At 58.8% G+C, this 26,613-nt stretch overlaps 1 protein-coding gene across 1 annotated transcript; it reads left to right on the forward strand.

Annotated features, from left to right (window-relative positions):
- TNRC6C (trinucleotide repeat containing adaptor 6C) lies at positions 1 to 26,525 on the forward strand. The gene is given in 19 exon segments (XM_029056813.1): positions 1 to 2,461; positions 8,743 to 8,970; positions 9,310 to 9,476; positions 10,647 to 10,727; positions 10,964 to 11,021; positions 12,173 to 12,264; positions 12,266 to 12,319; positions 13,367 to 13,516; positions 16,669 to 16,815; positions 17,843 to 17,962; positions 18,848 to 18,931; positions 19,405 to 19,654; positions 20,442 to 20,609; positions 21,532 to 21,723; positions 22,059 to 22,202; positions 23,859 to 24,053; positions 24,523 to 24,593; positions 25,204 to 25,343; positions 26,156 to 26,525. Coding segments are annotated over 19 exon segments (5,067 nt in total). The 5' UTR covers positions 1 to 96; the 3' UTR covers positions 26,517 to 26,525.
- Positions 26,526 to 26,613: the final 88 nt, after the last annotated feature.

Consider the following 26,613-nt stretch of genomic DNA (forward strand, 5'->3'; position numbering starts at 1 on the left):
GCGTGGCCTTCCATTCCAGGAACTGAGACGGAATCTGCCTCAGAATGTACTACGGACACTGACTCTGCCTCCAACTGTGGCTCAGAGACCAGTAGCATGGCTACAGGGAGCGCCCAAGGCCACTTCACTGGACATACAAAGAAACCGAACGGCAATAATGGCGCCAACGGAGCACTCGTCCAAAGCCCTTCTACCCAGAGTGCCCTTGGGGCGGGCGGGGCCAACAACGGCCACGCCGGCCGAGCCTGGGGGGCGGCGGCGGCGGGGGCGGGCCCCGGCCCGGCCCACGGCTCGGCCGGCGAGGGGAAGCCGGAAGGGGCGCCGGGCGACGGGCGGGGCCCGGGCTGCTGGGGGGCCGCCGGCTCTAACGGGGGCATCAACCTGAACCCCAGCGCCAACCCGGCCGCCTGGCCCGTGCTGGGCCACGAGGGGACCGCGGGGACGGGCCACCCCGCCGGTATCTGCGGCCCGGCCGGGTCCCTGGGGCCGGGCCTGGGCCAGCAGAACGGGAGCCCGGCGGGCCCCCTGGGGGCCTGGGGCAGCCTGCTGCCCCAAGAGAGCACAGAAGCACCAACGTCCGCGTCTCAGAATGTGTCTTTCAGCGTACAACCTCAGAACCTTAACACTGACGGACCAAATAACACTAACCCCGCGAACCCCCTGGCCAACCCTATCAATGCAATGCAGAGCAACGGACTGCCCAACTGGGGGGTGGCAGTTAGCGTGGGGGCCGGGGGCCCGCCCCACCTGCCAGGCCTTCCCGGTGCTAACGGCTCAGCGGGCCCCCCGGCCGGCGGAGGGGACGGAGGGAGCGGCGCGGCCTGGGGGGTGGCCCCGGCCCACCCCACCCACCCGGCCGCGGGCAACGGCAGCTCCGGGTTCGGCCAGGGGAACGGAGACACTGTGAACTCGGCACAAAGTGCTAAACCGAACGGCTCCGGCGGCGCCGGGCCCAAGGAAGGACACGGAGCCAACGCCTGGGACTCGGGCCCTCCGGCGGGTCCTGGGACTCCGGCGTGGGGCCGGGGCCCCGGCGGCGGCGGGCACTCGGGGGCCTGGAGCCACCCCGGCAGGAGCGCCGCGAGCGGGGCGAACGGCGAGTGGGGCAAGGCCCCCGGTCGGCATTCCCCCGCTGAAGGCCACGGGCGAGGGTCGCCGGGGTGGGACGGCCCGAGCGGGCCCGGCCAGCAGGGCGGCGAGCAGGGGGGCGGCCGCACCCGAGGGGCGGCGGCGGCGGCCCCGGGCGCCGCCGGCTGCGAGGGGAACTGCGAGGGTCCCGCGGGCCCCGGGGAAGCCGGCTCGGGCCGAGACGGGGCCGGCGAGGGCCGGAGGCGAGACCGGGGGCCGCCCGACCCGGGGCCGGTCCAGCTGCCGAGGAGCGACCTCGATCCCCGGGTCCTGTCCAACTCCGGCTGGGGCCAGACTCCGGTCAAGCAGAACACCGCCTGGGAGTTCGAGGAGTCCCCGCGGTCCGAGCGGAAGAACGACAACGGGACGGAGGCCTGGGGCTGCGTGGCCCCTCCGCCTTCGAACCCCGGGGCGGGCAAGCACGACGGGCCCGTCCTCAACGGTACAAATACCTCTTCAGTATCCGGGTGGGCCAGCGCGCCCCCCGGCCCCGCCGGCCCGGCCGGCGCCGGCTGGGGAGACGGCCCCAAGGCGGCCAACAGCCAGGCCGGGTGGGGGGACTCGATCGGCTCCACCGCCGTCAGCGGTGCCGCCGCCGCCAAGGGCGGCCACACTTGGAGCGGACCCGCCAGCCAGGAGGACAAGTCGCCCACCTGGGGAGAGCCTCAGAAACCCAAATCTCAAACCTGGGGAGATGGACAGAAGTCGAATCCCGGCTGGACCTCGGGAGGAGGGGGAGGCGGAGGCGACTGGGCAGACCCGGCGGCCTCCGGCTCGGCCCACCTGGGCGACGGGAAGAAGAACAGCGGGGCCGGCTGGGACGCCGACGGCCGGCCGGGGGCCGGCTGGAACGAAGCCACCAGGCCGGGGGCCGGCGGGTGGGGCGGCGGCACCGGCACCAAGGGGAACCCGGGGCCCAACTGGGGCGAGTCCCTGAAGCCCGGCCCCCAGCCGGGCTGGGCCGGCAAGGCCCCGGACTGCGGCGTGAGCACCTGGGGCGGGGCCGCCTCGGTCAAGCAGACCGGCGGCTCGGGCTGGGTCGGCGGCCCCGTGCCCGCCAAGCAGAAGGACGGCGGCGAGGCCACCGGGTGGGAAGAGCCTTCTCCTCCGTCCATCCGACGCAAGATGGAGATAGACGACGGTACCTCGGCCTGGGGCGACCCGAGCAACTACACCAACAAGACCGTAAACATGTGGGATAGAAACAACCCCGTCATCCAGGGCGGCCCCGCCGGCGGCCCCCCCGCCGCCAACAGCCACCCGGCCGCGGTCGACAGCCCGGCCCCGCACCAGTCGAGCACTCAGCTCAACAGGTCACCGCTGCTCGGACCAGGTACGACACACCGCGTCCTCCCTCGGGTGCTCTGAGAGGGTCTGCTGGGGTATCTGCCCTTCGGCTGTGGCAGCGGGGCGCGGGGGGCCTGTCTGTCCTGGTGGGGCGGGAGTCTCGTTCCCTCTCAGTTCCCTCGGCGGGAGAGCGTCGCTGAGCTCTCCTTGTCGGACGAGGGGGCGACTTCGTCCTGAGAGGCAGGCCGGGTGCAGCTGCCGGCACCCCTACCGGCTCTGTTGGATCAGACCCTCCCGGGCACTCGGTACCGGGCTCCGTGTTCAGTAAATACCACAAATCAGCTGGGATACCGCTAACGGGAGGTCAGCCCCCCGACCGTTAGGGGACGGCTAGGGTGATTGCGTGACATAAAGCGTTTTCTTTTTTCCTCAGCGCCTCCACATCCCGGCAACCCTGGGAGTGGGGGAGAGGCAGGGGTTAGTGTCCCCATTTTACAGATGAGGAAATGGAGACCCAGAGAGGGTGAGGGACTGTCCCGAGGGCCCGCCGCCAGTCCGCGACACGGCCGGCACCGGAACCCGGGATGTCCGGCCTTCTGGCCGGGGCCGTTCCCCCGTAAGTCCTTCGACCCATAATCGTTCAGTGGTATATATCAAGCGCTCGCTGTGTGCAGAGCGCTGACCTGAGTGCTGGGCAGAGCCCAGTATGGTGGAGTCAGTGACCACAAACCCCGGGCCCTTAAGGAGCCAGCTGTGCAGGGAGGCCTAGATCTGAACACCTCAGCTGGGGCTGAGAATGAGGAGGAAGAGCAAAAAGTGCCTCCCAACTCTACTTCGGGATGTGGACAGGAACAAAAGTAGGATGGGAAAATGCAGTTTCGAAGACTCGTTCTTTCTTATTGACGGTATTTGTTAAGCACTTACGAGGTACTGTGTGCTTGAGGTAGATAGAAACTAATTCGGTTGGACACAGTCCCCGTCCCACATGCGGCTCGCAGTCTTAATCCCTGGTTTACAGTTGAGGTCACCGAGGCCCAGAGAAGTGAAATGACTTGCCCGAGGACACACAGCAGACGAGTAGCAGAGCCGGGATTATAACCCAGGTCTTCCTGACTCCCCAGCCCCTGCCCTACCCACTAAGCCATGCTGCTTCTCAGTATGGATTATTTCCTTCCCCTAAAGGGACATTAACGGTTTCCCTCCCTCTCTAGGACACAGGTAGCTGAAGTGAAGGAAATTGGAGCAATTTAAAACTCTTTCCTTTGTTAGGCAGTGGCTTTTAATAATTATAGTAATTATGGTACTTGTTAAGGGCTTACTATGTGCCAAGCGCTGTTCTAAGCAGCGGAGTAGATACAAGTTAATCAGATTGGACGCAGTCCCTGTCCCACGTGGGGCTCACCCTCCTAATCTCTATTTTACAGATTAGGTAACTGAGACCCAAAAAAGTTAAGTGATTTGCCTAAGGTCACACAGCAGACATGTGGCAGAGCTGGAATTAGAACCCAGGTCCTTCCGACTCCCAGGCCTGGGCTGTAGCCTCTAATCCACACTGCTTCTCCGGTATTTTTGGCTGGTACCTCTCAGAGGCTGAGGGTTCGCTTATCAGCATCAAGCTGCAGCTCAGGATTTGCATGGCTAATTGAAGGATGCATTGGCCAGGGTCCCTGTTTTGAAGAAACCCTTTGAAATCGGACCCTTAAATTAGGATCGTTTTGCTAATCTCTTGGTAATTCCAGCAACCGGTAAAACTGAGTATTGATTGAGACCTGCGAGTTCAGCAAGTGTCAACTTCCATAGCTGCAAAATCAGGCGAAAGCATTCCTAGCTTTTCTTTCCTCCTTGAGGGGTGACGCCTCCCCTGAGCAGTGAAAGCCACCCCAGGTCTTTACAGAAAAAGCCATTCAGTGCTTGGAGAAACTGACATTCCTCTATTTAAGAAATGTGGCCGGGAGGTCCCTCTCTCTCCCACCCCTTTCCTGGCAATGACCCAAGTGATGTTGGGCTTTAAACTGAAAGAGCTGGTCTTTTCCTAATCAGGTTTTTTGGCGACTGGTCTCTGGAGCATCAGTTCCTTCATCTGTAAAATGGGGATGAAGACTGGGAGCCCCTTGTGGGACAGGGACAGTGTCCAACCTGATCAGTTTGGATCGATCCCAGCGCTTAATACAGTGGCTGGCACATAAATAAGCACTTACCAAATACCATCAAAAAAAAGTGATGAGGGGAGAAAGGGTTATTACTGCTTCTTGCAAGAGGTAAAAATAGCAGGAGGAAAATAGGCTTTAAATGGCTGGAGCCGGAGAAAGGGCGGAAGGAAAAATGCTGTTCCAAAACTCAGCAGGGAGAGAACAACTGAAAGTGGCTGCCTCTATTGCGTTCAAACGTATTTATTGAGCGGGCAGCAGCTTCTATCTTGCCAGCTGAGCGAGAAGGCTGGGCGGCAGAGTTCCCTGCATGTTCAGCCTCCATCACACCTCTCCCACCCCAGGTGAGCGGGCGAGGGGGCCAGGCCAGGGGAGACCCAGAAAGGAAGGGCGAGAGCTAGATTCCCCCCCACATCCCGATCCTCTCCCTGGCCATGACCCCCTCTTATTTGCTTTAATACCCCAAGGCCTCTGTTTCTGCACTTTTGGCCAAGTGTAGGCACTCAAACTCCCACCCAGGTGCAGCTAGCTGTCACTGCGTCCATTAGCCCGCCTGCCTCTTCCTCTCCTTTTCTCCTCCTCCACCTCCCTGGACCTTCTGGTCCTCAACGTTGCTGCGTCAGGCACCCCCGCGGCACGTTGAAATGCCCGCTGCGTGGATCGGATATTGTCGGCTCGGGGGTCCGGCTCGCACCCTCCCTCGGGCCAGTGTCCGTGGGGCTTCCCCCGTTGAGGGTTGGCAACCTCGCCGCCTGCGCCCCCTCCCCTGGCACCGGAAGGGAAGCGGGGGCCCTGCCCGGCCCCTTCCTTGCCGCCGTGGCATCTACCGGGGAGAACAATGGGCCCGGAAATGATGGGGAAGAGCTCCATCTACCGACGAGCGCTCTCTGGTTTTGGGGTGGGGAGAGGGGAGGGATCTCAGGGGTCAGAAATGGATTCTGCCTCAATAGAGCTTTATCTTACCTCGCCTGGGCGGAGTGAACATCTTCATCTTGACCCTGGTGCCGTCTTTCGTAGGCCTGCCTCCCTTCTCGTCCTGTTGTCCAGGCAGCTGTTTGGAAAGCTTATCATTTGGGGGGGTGGGGGGCAGTGGAGGTGGTGGGTGTCCAGTTTTTGCTTTAATCATCACGAGGGCACTGTAAACTGAGCTTTTTGGTTAAGCGGTTGGATGAAATGGATCAGGCGTGCCACTGGTTAATTTAAAATCGCATTCTTGCCCCTCTTTAACGTGCCTGAGAGCTGCAGAGACGCTTCAGAGATACAAGTCGGTATTGGTACAGTAATTCTCATTTTACAAAAACCCCTACCGTTCTGAAACCTCCCTTGAATGAATGAACTCCTCTAGGAGGAGGTTTGTCCTCGTAAATGGAAGTATTTTCCTGATGCGTTGTAATATCGTCTGAGGTATTTCCACCCTTCAGAAATCACGCATCTCGAATCTCCATATCTAGCCTGTTTTTCTGCATTTTTAAGACACTGCGATATCAATGCACCCGTCATTTGTCCCCATCAGCTAAAATGGGGTTGGGGGAATGGCTATTTTCATTTTTAACCTAGGCATCCTTCCATCTTTCTCAAAGTTTTGAAGAGTAACATTTTCGAGATGTTTTTCATTTTCATTTTCAAAAATCGAGAGAAAGTCCCCTTCCCGCATACTAATATGTTTCTGGACTCTGGCAAGGACCAGGTGACTTGGGTCACCCCATAGTCTGGATATCTGTAGTTTCAACATCCCGCCGCCCGCCCCCCCACCTACAGGAATAAATGTATGTGTTCGAATTTGAAATATGCACGCGCAGAGTACCTCCAAACTGTAGCGGTGGGTGCCGTTGAATATACCTGCTAAGTCTATAGTGTCGCAGAGGGTCTGTCTTTGGCCAAAATGATCTTTTGAGAAGCAGCACAGCCTAGTGGAAAGATCCTGGGCCTGGGAGTCAGAGGACCTGGTGTTAATCTCCGCTCCACCACTTGTCTGCTCTGTGACCTTGGGCAAATCACACTTCACCTCCCTAGGCCTCTGTTTCCTTATCTGTAAAATGGGGATTGAGACCATGAATCCCACTTGGGGCATGGACTGCGTCCAACCTGATTAGCTTGCGTCCGTGCTCAGTACAGTGCCTGGCTCATCATAAGCGCTTAGCAAAAAACATTTTAGAGAAATGCAAAAGACCGAAATTATTTTTTTGTTTCCCAGAGCACTCATGGCTTTTATCAGTTTGGCTCATTTGATTGATTTAATTTGGTCCCGTAGATAGCTCTGAGCGGCTCTTTTATCTAATATGTATGATTGTTTTTCGTGTAATTACAAGTAACACCATTGCCAGTTATTGCCAGCAATAACTGATTAGGGCAAACTCCCTTGTTATTGGTATCAATTTGTGGAATGCACGGCTCAGCCGGAGCGTTTCGCTCAAAATGATTCACACGTTACAAGTCTGTGGTCATTAATCAAATATTATTGCATTTTATTAGAATAAAGACCAGCGAGGGACATGGACCCTGGGAATTTTTATTCAGAGGTCTAATAAATTTCATAATTGAGAGTGCTCTGTTCTCGTCTAAGATTACACCATTTAAATGGGTGATGAGCTGCCTGCTATTTATACTGATGTTCTCACGTAGGCATAGATTGTCGTTTATGCAAGACTGTGTTTTCAAATTGCTACTGAAAATGCGTCCAGCCTTTTCTCTCCAGGGTCTCTACATTGGAGTTCATAACTCTGACCTACCCGATTAGCTTTTGTCTAGCCCAGTGCTGAGGACAGTGCTTGGCACATAGTAAGCGCTTAACAAATACATTGTTATTATTAAGTCCTGCTGGAAGGACTTGGACAGAAACGAACCCGCTAGGTAAACAAACCTAAACTCATTTGATCCATGTGAAAATTGACAAGAAGTCACGATAAGTAACATTGGTGAGTGAATTCAGTTCTTTGGTGTCTTAAGGCCTCTGAGACGTCTCCTCCTCCTCCCCTTCTTCCTCTTCTCTCCCCGCCCCCACCCCCGGCTGATAGTAGGGAATCATCAGACCCATTTGGGAGAGGGGGCAGGGAACATGTCTACCAACTCTGTTATATTGTTATATTCAACTCTCCCAACCATTTAGTACAGTGCTCTGCACACAGGAAGCACTCAGTGAATATCATTGATTGATTGATAGTGTTGTAAATTAGCCTTCAAAAAAGAAACAACTTTTGGGGGGACGTTTTTCTCATGTCTGAGAGAATTTACTTCAGTTCTCAAGTCAGGCTTGAGGTCCGTCACCCCCGCTACCCCCGGGGGGGTGCCACCAAGCCCTACTTTAGTGGCCAGCTGACCTGGCCACCCAAGTGGCTCACCTTCCCTGGGGCGGGGGCAGGCAGCCTCCGTGCCCTCTTCGGCCACGCTGAATCAGTTTGCTTTATGTTCTTCGGTTTTTTAATGGTATTGAAGTGTTTACTGTGTGCCAGGCACTATATTAAGCCCTGGGGTAGATACAAACTAACCAGGTTGGCCACAGTCCCCGTCCCACATGAGGCTCACAGCCTTAATCCCCATTTTCCAGGTGAGGGAACTGAGGCCCAGAGAAGTGAAGTGACTTGCCCAAGATCCCACAGCAGACAAGTGGCAGAACCGGAACTAGAACCCGGGTCCTTCTGCCTGGGAGGCCCGTGCTCCTTCCACTAGGTCATGCGGCTTCTCATAAGCAGGAAGCACTTACTTTGCGCTAAGAGCGGGTGGTTGTGGGGGGGGATTCAAGATAATCAGATTGGACCACGATGCCTGTTGGTGAGAAGTTGAGCAATGGGCACGAGGGTCTCACGGGGGCCCGGTAGCCCCAGAGCGTCCAGATCCCAGGTTTCCTGACTCCCAGCTCCTGAGCGCTCTCCATTACGCCGCGCTGCCTCCCTGTTCAAAAAAACTGGGGACCGTTTTGACGAACTCGGGTTTCTTTCTCGGGAGGTTGGTTCTTGGTGCAATGTGTCCTAAAGCGGGTTCTGCAACGGGAGGAGTTGATTTGGCCATATTGGGAGAAGCAGATGGAAAGGTGCCCCCCAGCTTTATTAGACCAAATGTGTTTCTGGGCCGGACTGTGCCCTCAGCAAACAAGCCCCCCGGGGATGGAATTTAACCGGCAGGTATCTAGGAGTCGAGGTGCCGCCACACTCTCCACACCGTATGTTCTGTTCCAACCTTTCAGTGTCGGCGGGCTGGGGAGAGATGCCCAACGTCCACTCGAAGGCCGAAGCTTCTTGGGGAGAGGCCTCCTCGTCGTCCTCCTCCCCCTCCGCCACCGTGGACAACGGCACGTCGGCCTGGGGGAAGCCGCCCAGCAGCGGCACGGGCTGGGGAGAGAATCCGGCCGAGGCGGCGGGCTCCTTTGCCAGAGCCAGCGCTCCGGCTGCTGCCCCGGCCCTGTGCAAGCCAGGTGAGCTGAAGGATGCCCGGGAACGCCATGGGTGGGCGGATGGACAGTTTGAGAATTGGGAGACCTTGGGCGGAGTTGGGATTGGGATCTCCCTGTGAGCTCTCTCTCTCTTTTCTGACACACTCTCCTGAGCTGTTCGGTCAGACTGATCCCAGGACCAATAGTCACGTCCAGCGGAGGGCCGGCTGGGCCCCGGGCGTCCGGGGGAGATGAGAGGAGGTGGCCACCGTCGATGGTGGGAGGGGGCACCCTGCCATAAAAAGATGGCAGACGGTAGGCGGTGCGGGTCCCGGGGCTTCTTGCGAATCTGACGGACGGGCGGGCCCTCTCTCCCTCTAGCTTCAAAATCTATGCAAGAAGGCTGGGGCAACGGTGGGGATGAGGTGAACCTCAGTGGTAGTCAGTGGGAAGACGAAGAAGGCGATATGTGGAATAATGCTGCTTCACAAGAGAGTAACTCCTCCTGCAGTTCCTGGGGGAACGCCCCGAAGAAAGGACTTCCTAAGGTGAGCGAGGCCCGTGGGCTGGGAGGGCGTCCACCACCCCCGGCAGGTCAGAGGCTCCCAGATGCCTGGCACGCTCCGGGTAGTGGACGGGGGGGCCACGGCAGCCGGGTAGGGAACAGGTCTCGGGCACCCGCCTGGGGCCAAGCGACCAGTCGGCCCAAGTTCTGGGCACTCCCGGCCCGGTTTGGCTTCCTGCCTTTTTGGTGATGGTAGCTTGCCTCCGCGGCACTGCCATGAGCGTGGAGAAATACTAGGTGAGGGTGTCTAGCACCGAATCCCGCCTTGCCAATTTTCTAGTTGTGGACAGAGAATGTGCCTACCGACTTTGTAACAACACTGTACTCTCCCAAGAGCTTAGTAGAGTGCTCTGTGCACAGGAAGTGCTCAGTAAATACGATCGATTTATCCATTCTCTCCACGGCGGTGGTCGAGTGTCCTCTCCTCGTAAGCTCACTGTGGGCAGGGAATGTGTCTGTTTATCGTCGTGTCGTACTCTCCCTAGCGCTTACTTAAGCGCTCCGTTTACGGTAAGCACTCAATAAATACGATTGAATAGTATTTAATGAGTACCTGTGCTAGACGCCCAGCAAGGTACAGTGTCGCTCTTTCAGTGGTATTGACCGAGTGCTTACTTAGTGCACAGCACTGACCGAAGTGCTCGGGAGAGTCCAGGACACTGTAGTTAGTCGACACAGTCCCAAGATTTAGAAGACCCGATCCCCGTCCGCAGATTATTTAGAAGAAGCCCCGCTCCCTGACTCCAGACCGCTTACAAGCCAGTGGATTCTCCGTTTGAACAATGCGGGGAGAGTGATATTCGAAGGCGGGAGGCTGGGGCTGGGCGTACGTTTCGTTATAGAGTCACAAGGGAAGGGAGAAAGACTGTGGGTTTGGGGGCTTGTGCTTTTCACCTGGAGCCGGTGCATGAAGCGGTGACCTGAGACTAGGTGGGTGGGCCCAGTAACGTCCAGCTCTTCCTTAGTGCCTCACCATTCCACCCCTCCCTTCACCCATTGCCTCTCTCTAGTTCTTCTCTTCTTTCTTGAAGTGATTGATGACTTCTCCCCTCACACACACACACAATTTTTCACCCCTTCTCTACCCTCCTTCTCCCCTCCCCCCTTCCCCTACCAAAAAAAAATCCCCTTTTTCCCCCATTGGTTTGCTCAGGGCATGAAGACATCTAGTAAGCAAGACGAGGCCTGGATCATGAACCGTCTGATAAAGCAACTCACAGACATGGGCTTCCCGGTACGTAGTGCCAGGGGCCCAGAGTGCCCTCCTCCTAGTTTCTGGGGACGGCCCCCAGACCTGTTGGGGGAGGCGGGGGGCCTTTGATTGGGAAGAGCCTAGATCTGGGACTGAGTCTATATCTCCCTTGTTAATTCTTCAAACACTCCCATGCACCACCCCCACCACCTTTTGTAAACTTCTTTCAAAACCATGCGGTTGATTAAAAAAAAAAAATCATCTGTTTTCCTTCCTAGAGAGAGCCAGCTGAAGAGGCCTTGAAGAGTAACAATATGAATCTAGATCAGGCCATGAGTAAGTAATGAGATTTCATTCCTCTGAAGACATAAAAAAGACCTGATAATGATAGTGCTGTTTCCTAAACGCTCACCATGCGCTAAGGACTAGGGTAGGTAATCGGGTCAGTCATGGTCCCGGTCCCGCATGGGCCTCCCTGTCTGAGTAGGAGTGAGAGCGGGAATCGAATCCCCATTTTACAGATGGGGAAACCGCTCTCAGCTCTGCCACATATCTGTTGTATGACCTTGGACAAGTCACTTAACTGCTCTAGGTCTCAGTTACCCCATTTGTAAAATGGGGATTCAGTCCTACCCCCCTCACTTAGACTGTGAGCACCATGTAGGACAGAGACCGTATCCAACCTGATAAACTTGTATCTGCCTACCCCAGTGCTTAGTACAGTGCCTGGCACATAGTAAGCGCTTAACAAATGCTGAAATTATCATCTTACCCCTGTGCTTAGAACAGTGCTTGGCACCTGGTACGTGTTTAACAAGTACCATTTAAAAAAAAAAAGATGGCAGAGCTGGGATTAGAACCCAGGTCCTCTGCTTCCCAGTCATGGGCTCAGACTCGCCCATGTCCTGTTGATGATGAATCGCATTCGGGGAATCAGAGGGGATACTGAGGGATTGGTCCCGGGAATCACCATCCCATACAGTAAAAGCACTCAATAAGTTCGACCGACTGATCGTGAATTGAACCACTGCCTGCCAAATCAGCTTCGGCCACGCATGTGGCAGCTGGTGAGTTTACCCTGAACCAGGGCAACTCGACACCGAGATGGAGCATTCGAGACGAAACTGTACTGCCCTTCCCCGGGCCAAAAAATAAAATCAAATAAAATGCACCGTAACTTTTCTTTTATTTCAGTCAGTCAGTCCACCTGCCCAAATGAGATTGCAGCCCTCTTAGGAGAAACATTACTGTCTGCTGGGTGCAGAGCACTCTCCTGAAGCCCTCAGGAGATTCCAGTACAGTAGAGCAAGAAAGTAGACTCGAATCCTGCCCACAGGTAGCTTGCAGACTAGAGACTAGGCTTTTTTTTTCATTAATGTTATTTAAGCGCTTACTAGGTGGCAGGCACTGTACTAAGTGCTAGGGTAGACACAAGGTTGTCAGGTTGGAACGGCTGCCTTCTGACATCTCCCCGCCATCTCCTTTAGGTGCTCTGCTGGAAAAGAAGGTGGAAATGGACAAGCGTGGAATGGGAGTGACCGACTACAACGGACTGGTCACCAAACCCCTCGGCTGCCGCCCCCCCCCCAACCCCCAAAGAGTCTTCCATGGACCGCCCCACCTTTCTCGACAAGGTGAGCGAAGGGGCGGAGGCGACAGCGTCCAGGTCGCGGGCCGCCCCTTCCCTCTCGGTGGAGCGGGAGCCCCCTGGGCCGGGGGCTCGCACCTGTCCCCGCCGGGCCTGTGCCAGGGCAGGGAGGCCCCGGGGGCTGAGCCCCGGGCCGGGAGTCAGACACTGCCAGTTCCAGAAACAGCTTCTGCTGGGCCACCGAGGCCAGCAACCTCGATGGTCTTTCCCCCCCGGCAACGGGCCCCTGCTGTCAGAGGGTGGTGTTTTCTCAGCCTCCGGTGCTCTGCGAGCAGTTAGCGAGGGGTCTCCCGGCCACTTGGCTTCCGGCTGTCGATCGGGCAGCTAGTCCGGGCCTCTCGGCTTGCCGGCCGGCAACCTGGGGTTGGATGGGCCCAGGCCTGGGGGAGGGGCGCCGGTTGGCAGAGGTGCCCTTACTTCCGCTTTCCAGCTTGGCCCAGCTGTTAGGTGGGATGCGATGGGAATGGGGAACGGAGGGGGGCGATGACAGATTGGGGGAGGAGGGGGTGTGCGGGAGGGCTGGTCTCTTGTTTCCGTCTTGACCTCTGCTGCCCTGAGGAGCAGGGGCCCATTTTGGATACCTGTGCTTCAAGTGAGCGCGGGCCCCTTCCCCCCCCCCCCCCGCCGCCGATTCCCGGAGCCCTTGGGGGTGACGACTTACCAGCAAATACCCTAAAACTGTCATCCCCTGCTCCCTGGCCCCTTCCCCCGCTCAGGTTCAGTGTCAGGGAGATCATTCAGGACCTTGTCTGCGTGTATTTATGAAGTGCCGTAAAAGTAAGGAAAAACAGTCTCTAAATCCTGTTTCTCTTTTTTTTTCTTTCTCCCCCTGCCCCGCTTCTCTCCCCTCTCTCCTCTTCCCCCATCTCTCCCTCCCCCCGACCCACACTCTCCATTTTCCTGTTGCTCATCTTCTTTTGATCTCCAAATCTGTATCCATATCCATCCTGTCCCCCCCGCCCGCCCACGCCCTTTGGCGCTCTGTCTGCCGGGGGTCTCGGCCCCACAGCTCACCCTTTCTTTCTCCAATCAGGATGGCGGCCTAGTGGAAGAGCCCACTACTTCACCATTTTTGCCTTCACCAAGCCTGAAGCTCCCCCTTTCGAACAGTGCACTCCCTAATCAGACCCTGGGCGGGATTGCCTCCGGGCTGGGCATGCAAAACTTGAATTCTTCTAGACAGGTAAGGCTGCTCGGAGACTCGGGGTTCTCCCTTTCCATCTCTGTAGAAGTGGCCCTGGAGGAAGGAAGCTAAGTGAGCTAGGAAGTCGGAAAGGCTCTTGTCTACCCCAGAGCTCAGTATGGCTCCTGGAACGTAGTAAGCGCTTCACAAACACCATTTTAAAAAAAAAAACAAAAAACCTTCAAATGCTTCTCCTGGGAGTCCCCACCGTCACCCACACGTTTTCCCCTGGCAGGAAGGGGTGTGATTAGATGACGAGGTGTGGGAATTGAAGGACGAGTGAGGCCCTCCAGTTCTGGGAACAGCGACGATGCTATTCTTAACCATATCGCTTGGCAGTCATATTCGGAGTCAGGAATTCTTCGTGGGTTCGGCCATGGTCAGAGCAGCTTATCTTCCTCCTGGAGAGTGGGGATGACCTGGCTCGTTCTTCTGTATACTCACTCACTCTGCATGGGGTTAATTTCTGTCTGAGGTGAGACTCCCCTAGCAAAAAGCATAACAGAGCTTATGGTAATGTGGTACACGTTAAGGGTTTACTATGTTCCAAGCACTGTACTGAACACTGAGATAGATACAAGATCAGCAGCCTCCGGTCCACCCGGGGCTCACAGTTTTAAGTAGAACAGGTTGCGAATTCCCCATCTGAGGGGTGAGGAAACCGAGGGCCAGAAAAGTGAAGTGACTCACCCCGGGTCACCCAGCAGGCCAGAGGCAAAACCGAGAACCCTTCGGACTCCTGGGGCCGCACGCTCTTCCACTAGGCCACGCTGCTCACCTCGGTGTCGCCTGACACTTTTCCCAGGCCTAGCTTTGCAGAGTAGCTTGGGTTTGTTTCGTCTGTCTCCTCCGATCCTTCTGCCATATCTCCGGTGGGCCGTGCCGACGGAACTAGGCATTAAGATCCTAAACCATTGGCCACCCCATGGTACCGTTCCCCAGGATTGCCCAGTGGGAACTGGGGACAGTCAGTGTGAGAGGAAGAGAAGAAAGACAAGGGCCCGGGAGACCCAGCTCATCTCAATCTCTCTTTTCCCTTCCTTCCAGCCAGGAGCCGGGGTGGGAAGGAGAAGGGTACTGTTTGTTAAGCACTTAATATGTGCCGAGCACTGTACTGTGAGCTGGGGTAGCTAAAAGACAGTCGGGCGGGACACAGTCCCTCGCCCATGTGGGGTTCCCAGTTTGAGGAGGGAGAGCAGGTATGTAGAGATCAGAGGTCTTCTATCCCATCCCATCTCGGTCTCCCTCCCCTCCCCCCCCATTTTTTTTTTCCTCTTTTTGGAAGCTAATGCATCTCTTTGAGAACTGAACTGGCAAATCATTCTCCCTTCCTCCAACAAGCCCCCCTGGGTGGTTGTCACCCTCCCTCCACCCGGCTTCCGCTCTTGCATTTGTCCAGCAGCTGGGAGAGGGAGAGAAAGACACGGACTCATACACACGCACACACCTGGGACCGGCAGGCTAGCTGTGGCTGTCCTCCCTTCAGCAGCACTGAGATGATCTCCCTTGTGGGGAATAGGGTCAGATCTTGGTTCCCGCAGTTCAGTGCCCAGGCTTCTCCGGGGCGGCGCTTCAGAAACTGGGGTGCCAAAGCTGTGGTCCAGCAGACGAGAGAGTGCACTCCCTGCCACCCCCGGCAATCCGGACAGTATGCAGTTAGCCCATCTCCTTCTTCTTCTCCCCTCGCCCCTCCCGAGAGGGTATTTTATTCCGTCTTGTGCTCGGTGTCAGATTCATCGCCGAAGACCCGGAGCGACTCTGCTAGGCGGGGATAAATGGGGGTATGCTAAAAGCCCAGAGCGCTGCTCTCGAGCACCTGTTGGAATGGCCATTGATCAAAACCAGCGGAAGCCTATATAAAGTGAGATGGCCCATCAGTTTTCCCCCTTAAAAATATCTCTGTTGCCCCCACCCCTTCCCTGGCCATTAGTCCCCTGGAGGAAACAAAGTCCCTGCTTCAGGGCCGCTCTTTCTCTTGAACCGAAAACTGATCGCTTTTAACCCTCATCACGTGGGATGAATCCACCACATTTCCCTTTTGCTTGTGGAACGGATATTTTGGCTGTGGCTTCTTTGGATGGCCTCGTTTTCCAAAAGTGCCACTCAGCCAGAGAGGTCTAGAATTTTGAACTGGCTCAGCAGGACCACGCCTGGAGTCAGTAACTCCAGTAGCCCGGAGGATGGGTACCAGAGATGAAAAGCAGTGGGCGACACCTCCGTGCTGGCCGAGCTCATTTTCCAGGTTCTCCCTGACCTGGGGAGTGACGGAGAGACAGGAAAAGTGTGATTCCCTGCCTTTGAGGTGCTTACGGTAGGGAAGGCGGCCCCCAGAGGGCCGCTTCAAAAGAGTAGAAAACGGACAAGAACAGAACCTGGCATGGTTCCGTTCCCGGTATTTGGTTTAGGAGATAGGTGGAACGCTGAAGCGGCTGGTGGGCCGACCGGATCCATTAGGCCGCCAGCTCCTCGTGGTCAGGGGTCGTGTCTAACGATTCTGTTGCATTATGCTGTCCAAGCACTTAGTACGGCACTCGGCCCACAGACTGTCAGCTCCTCCTAGCAACTTGTATTTTACTCCCTGAAGCGCTCATCCGGGGCTCTGGGAAAATAAGGTCTGAGTCCATTGACTGGCTGACTAGGAAGGTAGACAACGGAATCAGTCAGTAGCATTTGAGCACCTGCTAGGGGCAAGCACTGTACTAAGTGCTTGGGGAAAATCCAAAGGGTTAGACGCGATCCCCGGCCCTCAGAGTTGCTCGCCATATAGCCGGGGGGGGCGACAGATGAATTAAGTGGAGACTAGTAGGGCTTAGCGAGGTGGGTATGGGGGTAGTGTTTGGGTTAATTGGGTAGACCTCTTGGAGCAGTTGGCATATCAGAAGGGCTCTGGGGAAAGGAAGGGACCCGAACCAGCCGCAAAAGCTGAGGGAGAAAGGCCCGAGGACTGGGTCACGAGTGGGAGAGTCAGCGGGCCTCCCCCGCACCTTCGGTTGCTCTTGTGGGCGAACACAGGGCAAGGGCCAGCTGGGAAGCCAGGAGCATTTCATGCCTTTGGGTCTCGGCGGGGGGAGCACAGGTCAGTCAGCGTGACGGTCAGCCTGGGCGAGAGTGACCGGAGCGTCCGTGTCTCATCTCGTCTCGTCTCCCCACAGATACCGAGTGGCAATCTGGGTATGTTTGGCAATAGCGGAGCAGCACAAGCCAGGACCATGCAACAGCCGCAGCAACCGCCAGTGCAACCTCTTAACTCATCCCAGCCTAGTCTTCGTGCTCAAGTGCCTCAGTTTCTATCCCCTCAGGTCAGACTGGCTTCCTCGGGCTCACCGGGGCGGGAGCGGCGGAGGGTGCGGCGGACACGGGATCTGGCCCGCCGAAACGGAGATCCGGTGGGTGGAAGGGCGAAACCACAAGAAGATGAGCTTGATCGTTTGGGGCGGGAGGGGAAGGTTAAGGCAGATGGGTGGAGCGGGACCGGGTGGAGGCGAACTAAAGCCTCTGGTCCACTGGGCAGGACTTGATGGGGCCAGGTGCAGTGAAGGGGCCCGGGAGCCCCGAGCCTGAGAGTAAGACAGACTCGTCAGCCAATTGCTCCTTAGATGCCCCGGCAAGAGAAAATTGCAGCTCTTAGCCTCAGAGGTGCGCTTCTCCCCACGCCCCCAACTTGTCTGAAAGGGAGAGAGGGAGAGAATTTGAGATTTTGAAGAGGGATCTAGCCTGGAAAAGAGCGTGGCGGGCAGGCGAGAAGGGGTGAGTGGTCCCGGGACCCATAAGGTCACTGTGGATGAGAGAAGTCTGGGGTTCCTGGAGTAAAACTGGAGCTAATGGGAATGTGGGAGATGAGGCTAGGAAGGAGAAAGACGGGAAAGAGTTACGATTCTGGAAAGAGAGCTCAACCCTCGCTTCCTTGCCTGGACCCTGTGATTTTATGTTCCCCTCTCTAGGGGGATGTTGATTCTAGGGGTCCTGCAGGAGGTGCTCCCAGCCGCCTTTGTTTGAAAAAAGACTCATACTACTACTACTAATAATAATAATAATAATGTATTTGCTAAGTCCTTACTATGCATCAAGCACTGTTCTAAGCGCCTGGGGGAGATACAAACCAGTCGAGTTGGACACAATCCCTGTCTCACATGGGGCTCACACTCTTAATCCCCATTTTACAGAAGAGGTAACTGGGGCCCAGAGAAGTGAAGTGACTTACCTAAAGTCCCATGGTCATATCTTCCTTTTCACCCAGGGTGGGTGGAGATTTGAGAGTCTTGAAATGTACAGGCCCTGCCCCTAGAAACCGTGGGAACTGAACACTCACTGTTTTCTGTCGGGCAGGTTCAAGCACAGCTTTTGCAGTTTGCAGCAAAAAACATTGGTCTCAACCCTGCACTATTAACCTCGCCAATTAATCCTCAGCATATGACGATGGTGAACCAGCTCTATCAGCTGCAGCTGGTGAGTTTGCCATACACGTGGCGGGAACAAAGGCAGCGGAGCTCTTCCGACCCTCGGCAGTGGCTCGGTTTTCCCCGTGGCTCCGCACACTGTGGCAGGGAATTTAGCGTTAGGGTAAGCTGGGGTAGAGGGAAGACGTTCTAAAGACAGACCCTGCCCACCGGCTCCTTCTCCCCGTGAGGCAGTTGAGGAAATCGAGGTCCGGGGTGGTTCCACGCCTCCCCCGAGGTCACGGTGACCCAGAGAAGACCCCCAGAATCGCTCTCCACTTCCGGCCCTGGCTCTTTCCACCGGTCCGTGCCGTTGACGTTTCTCCAGGGTAGGAGATTCAGGAACAGCAAGAAAAAGACATTTTCAAGTAGCCTCCCTCAGTGGGGCAGCAGGACCCGAGGTATTTGAGTCGGGGCCGTGGCGGTCATCAGGACCTGCAGCTCGAGCGGTTTTCCAAACACAGTACGTCGCCTGGAGGGACCCGCTCGCCTCGAGGCCCCCCATGGTGGCGGGGTGGCCTCCCAGAGTTTTCGCCTCTTCTCCCCCATTTGTTTATTTGTAGTTGGCATGATCCGGGTAGAAAGATTTTGATCCCAGCTTTTAAACTGAAGCAGTATTTCCCGACAGCCCTCATTATCAACACTAAAACAGGTGTATCGGCCGAGGTTTCTTTGTTAGAGATTCTAAAACTTTAAAAAAGCCTGGTCAAGGACCCACGTCTCCTTCTAAAATAGCCAGGTCCCTGAAAACGCCCCACGGGACAGCCGCGATTGGCGTCCGGGAAGCCGAGCCCCTCGGACTCCTTCCTGTTCCGCTTCCGAACAGGCCGCCTGCCGGCAGCTCGACCGTGCCCTGTCTCTGGAGACCTCTGACCTCTTGCAATTCTACCTACAGGCGTACCAACGTTTACAAATCCAGCAGCAGATGTTACAGGCCCAGCGAAACGTTTCCGGACCCATGAGACAGCAGGAGCAGCAAGTAAGCCGGCTTCCTTCTCCTCATCCGGGCGACTCCCTGAACCCCAGCCTCGCCGACCCACGTGGACTCTAGTCTGCGCTAACCTAGGGTCGAGGCCCGGCGGCCGGCTCGCAAGAGGGTCCGCTCCGATCGCTCGCCTCCCGTCGGGTCGGCCATTCGACCGATCGGTCGGCGCTGTCTGTCCCGCGATTACCGCACACGGAGCCCTGGGCTAAGAACTTGGGAGAGCACAGTACGACGGTACCCTGCCCTGCCCACGGGCGCCATCCCAGGTCCTTCGCTCAGTGCTCCGCCTGGAGCAAGTGCTCCAAAAACGGAGCGGCGAACACAGCCAGCCGAGTCGCGAGCTGGGAGTGGGGGTCGGAGGGTCGGCATGGGGAGGGGACGGCGGGGCGGTTTTCGGCCTGGGCCGTGGAACGGACGGGTCGGTGGGCTTTGGCCAGTGACCGCTTGTTGACCGTCCCTGTCGCCAGGTTGCACGTACAATCAATAACATGCAGCAGCAGATCCAGCAGCACCAGCGCCAGCTGGCCCAGGCCCTGCTCGTGAAGCAGCAGCAGCAGCAGCAGCAGCCGCCCCCCCCTCCGCACCTATCTTTGCACCCCTCTGCAGGCAAATCAGCCATGGAGAGCTTCTCACCCCATCCCCAGGGGCCCGGCCTACCCGACCTGCAGACCAAAGAGCAGCAGTCTTCACCCAACACCTTTGCTCCTTACCCCCTGGGTACGTGGCGGTCACTGGAAGGTGGTGGGCAGGAGGGGGAGGGGGTCCAGCGGGGGTACCCCGGGGTGGCCTAAGTCATGGCCAGTCGGTTGTATTTATTGAGCGCTCACTGTGGACAGAGCGCTATACTAAGCGCTCGGAACAGCACGGTATAACGGAGTCGGTAGAAGCGCTCTGCCCACTCGGAGCGGCCGGTCCGGAGGGGGCGGCGGACATTAAAACACTGATACGTACCTAAGTGCTGAGGGTAGGGTGATAAAGGGGACAAAGCGGGAGTAGGGGAAATGAGGGCTTGGTCACGGGAGGCCTCGTGGAGGAGGTGGGATTCGAATAAGGCTTTGAAGGTGGGGAGAGCGGTGGTCTGTCGGATGTGAAGAGGGAGGACGTTCCAGGTCGGAGGCAGGATGTGAGCGAGGGGTCGGCAGCGAGCGAGAAAGGTCGAGGTCCAGTGAGCAGGTTGGCGTTAGAGGAGTGAAGAGTGTGGGCTGGGTTGGTGTGAGGTAGGAGGGGGCGAGCGGATTGAGTGGGAAATGATTGAAAGAGCCACCGCCTGAAGGGAGGCCAGACAGGGCCATCCCAGGTGAGGGGAGGGGGGAGCCGGGCGTCACCGGCCGGATCCAGCCCAGGGTAACCGTCGGCTAAGGGGGAGCTGGAAGAGGTGGTGAGGTTTCTCCCCTCTGGGTTCCGATGTGCCGAAGCGGCCAGACCGTCGGCTCGGGGGTTCCGGCGGGATGGTGCCCGTTGGCGCCCTGCTCGCTTCTCGTCTGAGGGGTCTGTGTGCTTGCAGCCGGACTGAACCCCAACCTGAATGTAAACAGCCTGGACATTACTGGTGGTTTATCAGTGAAGGACACCCCTCAGTCTCAATCTCGCCTTCCTCAGTGGACTCACCCCAACTCGATGGAAAGTCTGTCCACTGCTGCTTCTCCACTTGATCAGAACCCCAGCAAGCACGGTACGTCTCACGGGGTGCGGAGGGGGTGGGCGCGTCTCGGGGGGAGCCACCTGGAGGCCCGAGGGTCAGAATATTGACAATAACGATGGTATTTGTAAAGCGCTCACTACGTGCCAGGCACCGTACTAAGAGCCGGGGCAGATAAAAACTAATTAGTGTTGGACACGGTCCCTGTCCCGCACAGGGCTCACAGTCTTCATCCCCATTTTACAAATTAGGTAACTGAGGCACAGAGAACTGAAGCGGCTTGCCCAAGGCCTTGGGACACACAGCAGACAAGTGGCAAAGAGGGTATTAGAACCGATGACCTCCTGACACCCAGGCCCATGCGCCATCCACTCCGCCAGGCTGCTCCTCAGCCTTTTTTTTTTAATGCTACTTAAGCATCCCTTTGTGCCAAGCACTGCACCGAACGCTGGTGTGGATTCAGGATCATCAGGTTGGATTCAGCCCCCGGTCGACAAGGGGCTCGTGTTCCAAATAGGAGGGAGTAGGATTTCCTCCCCACTTTGTAGGTGAGGTAACTGAGGCCCAGAGAAGCCAAATGACTTGCTGGAGGTTTTTTCTTTCGCTTTTTTTTTTGCGTGTGTTTGTGTTTCTCGTGGTATTTGTGAAGCGCTTCCTTTGTGCCAGACATCGTATTAGGAGCTGGGATAGATACAGAGTTGTCAGGTCAGACGCAGTCTGCGTCCCACTCGGGGCTCACGGTCATAATCCCCATTTTACAGAGGAGGTAACTGAGGTCCAGAGAAGTTAAGTGGCTTGCCTACGGTCACACAGCGACCAGTGGCGGACTGGGGATGAGAACCCCGCCCCTCCGACTCCCAGGCCCGGGCTGTTCCCGCCAGGCCGCACCGCTTCCCCTGAAGCTTTGCCGCCAGGCGCCGGCTCTAGGGTGATGGGTTTCCCTCGGTCCCCCCAGGTGCTATCCCCGGAGGCTTAAGCATCGGGCCTCCGGGTAAGGCCTCCATCGATGACTCCTTCGGCCGGTACGACCTGATCCCCAACAGCGAGCCGCCAGCCAGCCCTCCCGTCGCCGTCCCCCACAGCTGGTCACGTGCCAAATCCGACAATGAGAAAATCTCCAACGGCTCCAGCATCAGCTGGCCCCCGGGTAAGGGCGGGGGGAGCCGCCAGGGGCTTCGGGCGGGGCCGGCAGTTCGGAGGCGGGGCCGAGGGGGCTCCCCTCAGGCGACCGTATGGGCCTTTTCTCTCGATCTGGGGCAGGCGGGAGGTGGAGCTTGAGCGGCCCGGGGGTCCCGTGGGCGTCGGGAAGCGGCCTTCGTGGCCGGCTTCTCTGAGGATGTGCCCGAGCACGGGGAGGGTGTGGGGGGTGCGAAGGCGGATGGCAGGTGGCACCCTCCAGCCGCCGCCCAGACCGCCGAGCTCCGCGGGAAGTCTGGTGCCACCGTTGGTCGGCAGCCCGCCCTTTCTGTGGTCATTAAACAGAGTTTCATCCTGGAGTGCCGTGGAAAGGACTGCAGAACATCGACCCCGAGAACGACCCCGACGTCACTCCCGGAAGCGTCCCCACCGGCCCGACCATTAATACCACGATCCAGGACGTTAACCGCTATCTTCTCAAAAGTGGAGGTGAGGAGAGGGCTGTGGCGGGGCGGGCCTGGGGGTCGACTCCCGCCTCTGGGTCCCCAGCGGGGCCTCCGGGCTCGCTCCGCCCACGGGCCCTCGGGCAGCACTGGCGCTTCCACCTCAGAGCGGGTGCTCTTTTCAAAAGGCCAAGCGTGCCTAAGTGGCAAGCTGAAGTCGAGCCTATCAGGTGGAAGCGGAAATCTCTCGGTCAGCTCCAAGCTCAGCAGGGTGCCTTTTTCTCTCCTTTTCTCGGTCACGCATGCCTGCTGTCCCTCTCTCTGTTGCGCTGGAGGATGCCCTCGGCCCATTCTGTTTCCCACAGCCCATGCGAAGCGCCGGGTTTGTGACCCAGGCGGTTGAGGCCGTCTTCACCAACCGCCTCCCTGCGGGGTCTAAGGGAAGGTGAGGGAGCCGAGAGCATAAAGGCCCTGGCGAGCTCACCCTTGGCCAGCGGGACCAGCCCTCCCTCGCTTGAACAGGGAAGGGTCACCCAGCGGAGCAGGCCCTGGTCAAAACCCAAACTGGGTCGCTGGTTGCCCGTAGGCCATGTGACCATCCCAAAACGCACCGTGCGTCGTCCCAGCGAACGAGCAGCTCGTGGGATCCCGTTTGGGCGGCCAGTGGCCGCTTCCCTGATTTCAGCCTGGCCCGGATCCCCCACGGGGAAAGTGGAGGAAAGGTCGAACGCAGCCCACCGGAGGGTCTCCCGAGCACCTGACTGGGATCGAAGTGGAAGGCCGGGGCGTCACCCGTAAGGAGCTTCTGAGCCGGGGGAAGCTTTCCCAGCCAGAGGCTCTCATTGACTCCGGCCCGGTCTGGCCCGTTTACCTGCCTTAGGGAGGCTCTGTCTGCCGTCGGGGAGTCATGGACTCCGGCGGTTAGAGTCCTCGCCCTGCACCTACGTGGGCTCATCCGTTCTCGGCGGTCCCGGCCCCATTCTCTCGATCCTCCTTAGAAAAAATGCCCCGTTAAAAATGAAAGACTTTTTCTCCCTCTGAGAGGGTACATACCGTTCAGTTTCTACTCTGCCGAACCACGGGTCTACTATTGTATTGCACTTTGGCCCAGAGTCTCAGTCGTCATCGTAGATGTGGCATTTACAGGCTTATTTAAATACACCCAGCGCCGTGCTAAGCGCAGGGGGTAGTATGAGATAATGAGGTCGGGCCCGGCTCCTGCCTGTGGGGGGCTCGCAGTCACAAGGCTAGGGAGACCGGATATTTTATCCCATTACGGTTGAGGAAACTGAGCCCCGGGGAAGTGAAGCATCTTGCCTAGGGTCACACAACAGGCCCGTGGTGGAACCGGGTCTCGAACCCAGGCCCGGACTCTTTCCCCCTGACCTCGCTCCTCCTTAGAGTTCTTGGGAGCCGGGCATGGTCGCGGGCAGTGAGGTGGGTGGTGGGGTGGGAGACCCTGGCCCCGCTCTGGCCCTCCACTCGGCTTCACGGGAAGAGGAGAGTCACGGCTAGAGCCCCGGCTCGTGGCAGCATTTCCCGTGGAAAATAGTCCGCCGGTGAGCACTCGCGGGGGGAACCCTGGTTATGTCCCGGAGGGGAGGTCGCCGCCACCAGGCAGGCCGGAGGACCCTCCGACAGACTATTTCCCAAACGGTCCGTCTAAGAGAGCGCGGCCCGGGACTCTCCTCTGCTATCGTAGGTAAACTGTCGGACATCAAATCCACCTGGTCCTCCGGTGCCGCCTCGCACACCCAAGCCTCTCTGTCTCACGAGCTCTGGAAGGTCCCCAGAAACACTCCCGCCCCCACGAGACCGCCTCCGGGCCTGACCAACACCAAGCCATCGTCCAGCTGGGGAGCTGGCCCGCTGGGCTGGACCAGCTCCTACTCCTCGGGTACGTCCGCCCCCGTCCCCCGCGTCCTCTGGCTTTTGCCCCGGCGGCCCGGTCCATCCGTCGGTCACGCCGAGTACTTGGGAGAGTCCAGTGTAGGGCAGGTAGACCCGAGCCCTGCCCCTGAGGGCCTTAGAGACTTCCGAGGTTGAGCGGAAACTTTCCCGAGGTTGAGAGCGGAAACGTTCCCTCACAACTCATAGAGGGAAAGGCCGTCCCCAGGCTCCGTCACGGGAGGGAAGGGCTCGACCCCCGACCAGCATCCATCTATCGGGGGTGTTTGTCGAGCACTGTACCGACCGCTTGGGAGAGCGTAAGGGAGTTAGTGGACCTCTGAGCCCAGGCCTTGATGTCCAACAAGCTCTTCCCCGTTCTCCCCCTCCCACTGCCCCCGCCCCCAGCCCCTCAGCGGATTTCCCACACAGGCGCTTTTCCCAGCGGCCCCTCGCCTCACGGGAGACGTGTTTTTCAGGTTCGGCCTGGAGCACTGACAGCTCAGGAAGGACAAGCAGCTGGCTGGTCCTGCGCAACCTGACACCCCAGGTAACCGGCCGAGGGGGAGGACCGGGCGCTCGGCTCGTCCGCTGCAGCGGGGGCCGCTCTGAAGTAGTCCCGTGCTGGGCTTTCCGAGCTGGTGGAGTGGATGGACCCACGCATACACACACACACGCGCGCGCACGCACACACACCACCCCACCCCCCACCCCTCCCCGCCCCGAGCTGGTCTCCAGTGCCAGTGTCCCCAGCGGTTCTCTAGCGATGGGGTGAGCCGGTGTCCGGAGAGGCGGCTCGAGTGGTCTTTGCCCCCGACCCACCTCCAGGTTGTCTGGAAAACACCGCGCTTTGCCCGGCAGAGCGCCGGGGCCAGACCCCGTTGGGTCGGTGCGGCTCGAGCTTCGCTTTGGGGAGTTGGGGAGGGGGCACCCCCTCGCCCCTCCCCCCCAAAGCCCCCGGACCCTCACCTGGATCCGATGGGCGTTTGGCACATCCCCGAGGACGGTGTCGGAGACCCGAGCACGTTTGTGAGGCCGAAAGAGTCGACTCACCATGCGTGGGGTTTCGGGAGGGTTGTGGGGGAGAGATCTGCGCCCCCCGCCCCCAGAACCGGACCGACCAAGTGATGTCCTGTCTCTGCTCCACTCCCTTCGCTTAGATTGATGGTTCCACACTGCGGACCCTGTGCTTACAACACGGTCCTCTGATCACATTCCACCTGAACCTGACTCAAGGGAACGCCGTGGTCCGATACAGTTCGAAGGAGGAAGCCGCCAAGGCCCAGAAGTCTCTGCATATGTACGGTTCTTCTCTGCTCTCCCTCCTGCCGCCGTCGGATGCCGTCTCTCCCCGCTCGCTCGGTCGCGCGCGCACCCTCCCTCGCACGCGCGGGCTCCCGATCCCTCCGTGGCGGCGGCGGTTGAGCCCCGGGCACGGGCGGCGCAGGGGGCTGAGTCCCGGGGCGGTTTCCAGGAGAAGCCAGACGGCGCTCTCCCTCCGCTGGGAGGCCGGCGGCGGCTTGAGCCGGAGGAAGCGGGGCGGCTGTTAGAGGTGGAGAAGCGGGTTCAAATGGGGCTGAGGGGAGGGGCGGTGGGCGGAGAAAGGTGGGCCGTGGGCTTCTGGGGCCACTGGAGCCGGGGAGTCCGGGAGGTGAGGGGAGGCTGAAATCGTTTATCTCTTCTCACCCCTCGGCCCCCAGAGGTGCTAGAAACGGAAAACCAGCTCCCCTTGGGGAAAGGGGGTAAACCCCCTCTAGTTGGGCCCCTTCCGGGGACCCGGATCCAAGTGGTCTGCCCGGTGCGGCGAGCGGGCCGGGGCCCGGTGGGCTTGGAGTACCCTGAAGGGGGAGGGAGGGAGGGGTCGCCAGGGCCTCAGAGGAGCGACGTCGGGCGGGTTTGGGGGAAGCGCCCCGAGATCCCCAGGCCCGCCCGTCGGTCCGCGCCCCCCGGCTCGGAGGGCAGGGGTCGGGGCCTCTCGGGGGTGCCGTCGGCCGCCCCCCGCCGCCCCGTGGGCCCCGGCTCCCTCGCCACGGTTTGCGGTCGATCCCCGGGGCGGCCGCGCGGCGTCCCCGGTGACCGACAGACTGACGGTCGCCTCTCTCCCACCTTCAGGTGCGTCCTGGGCAACACTACCATCTTGGCGGAGTTTGCCGGGGAGGAAGAGGTGAACCGTTTCTTAGCACAAGGCCAGCCCCTGCCGCCCACCTCCAGTTGGCAGTCCAACACTGGAACCAATCAGACTCGGCTGGGCTCCACGGGCGGCGCCCACGGCCTGGTGCGGGGGGACGCGGGCCACTGGAACGCCCCCTGCCTGGGCGGCAAAGGCGGCGGCGACCTGCTGTGGGGCGGGGTCCCCCAGTACTCCAGCAGCCTGTGGGGGCCCCCCAGCGCCGAGGACGGCAGGGTCGTGGGCAGCCCGACCCCCCTCAACACCCTGCTGCCCGGGGACCTGCTGAGCGGAGAGTCCATCTAGAGACCGACCCCCCCCCCCCCCCGCCGCCCCCACCCCGCCGCCCCCGGGGAGGGGGCCGCCGACGGGAACGACCATCATCAGCACTAAAGACGGGGAA

The sequence above is a fragment of the Ornithorhynchus anatinus genome, unplaced genomic scaffold (assembly GCF_004115215.2).
Source record: "Ornithorhynchus anatinus isolate Pmale09 unplaced genomic scaffold, mOrnAna1.pri.v4 scaffold_264_arrow_ctg1, whole genome shotgun sequence".
Lineage (NCBI taxonomy): Eukaryota > Metazoa > Chordata > Mammalia > Monotremata > Ornithorhynchidae > Ornithorhynchus > Ornithorhynchus anatinus.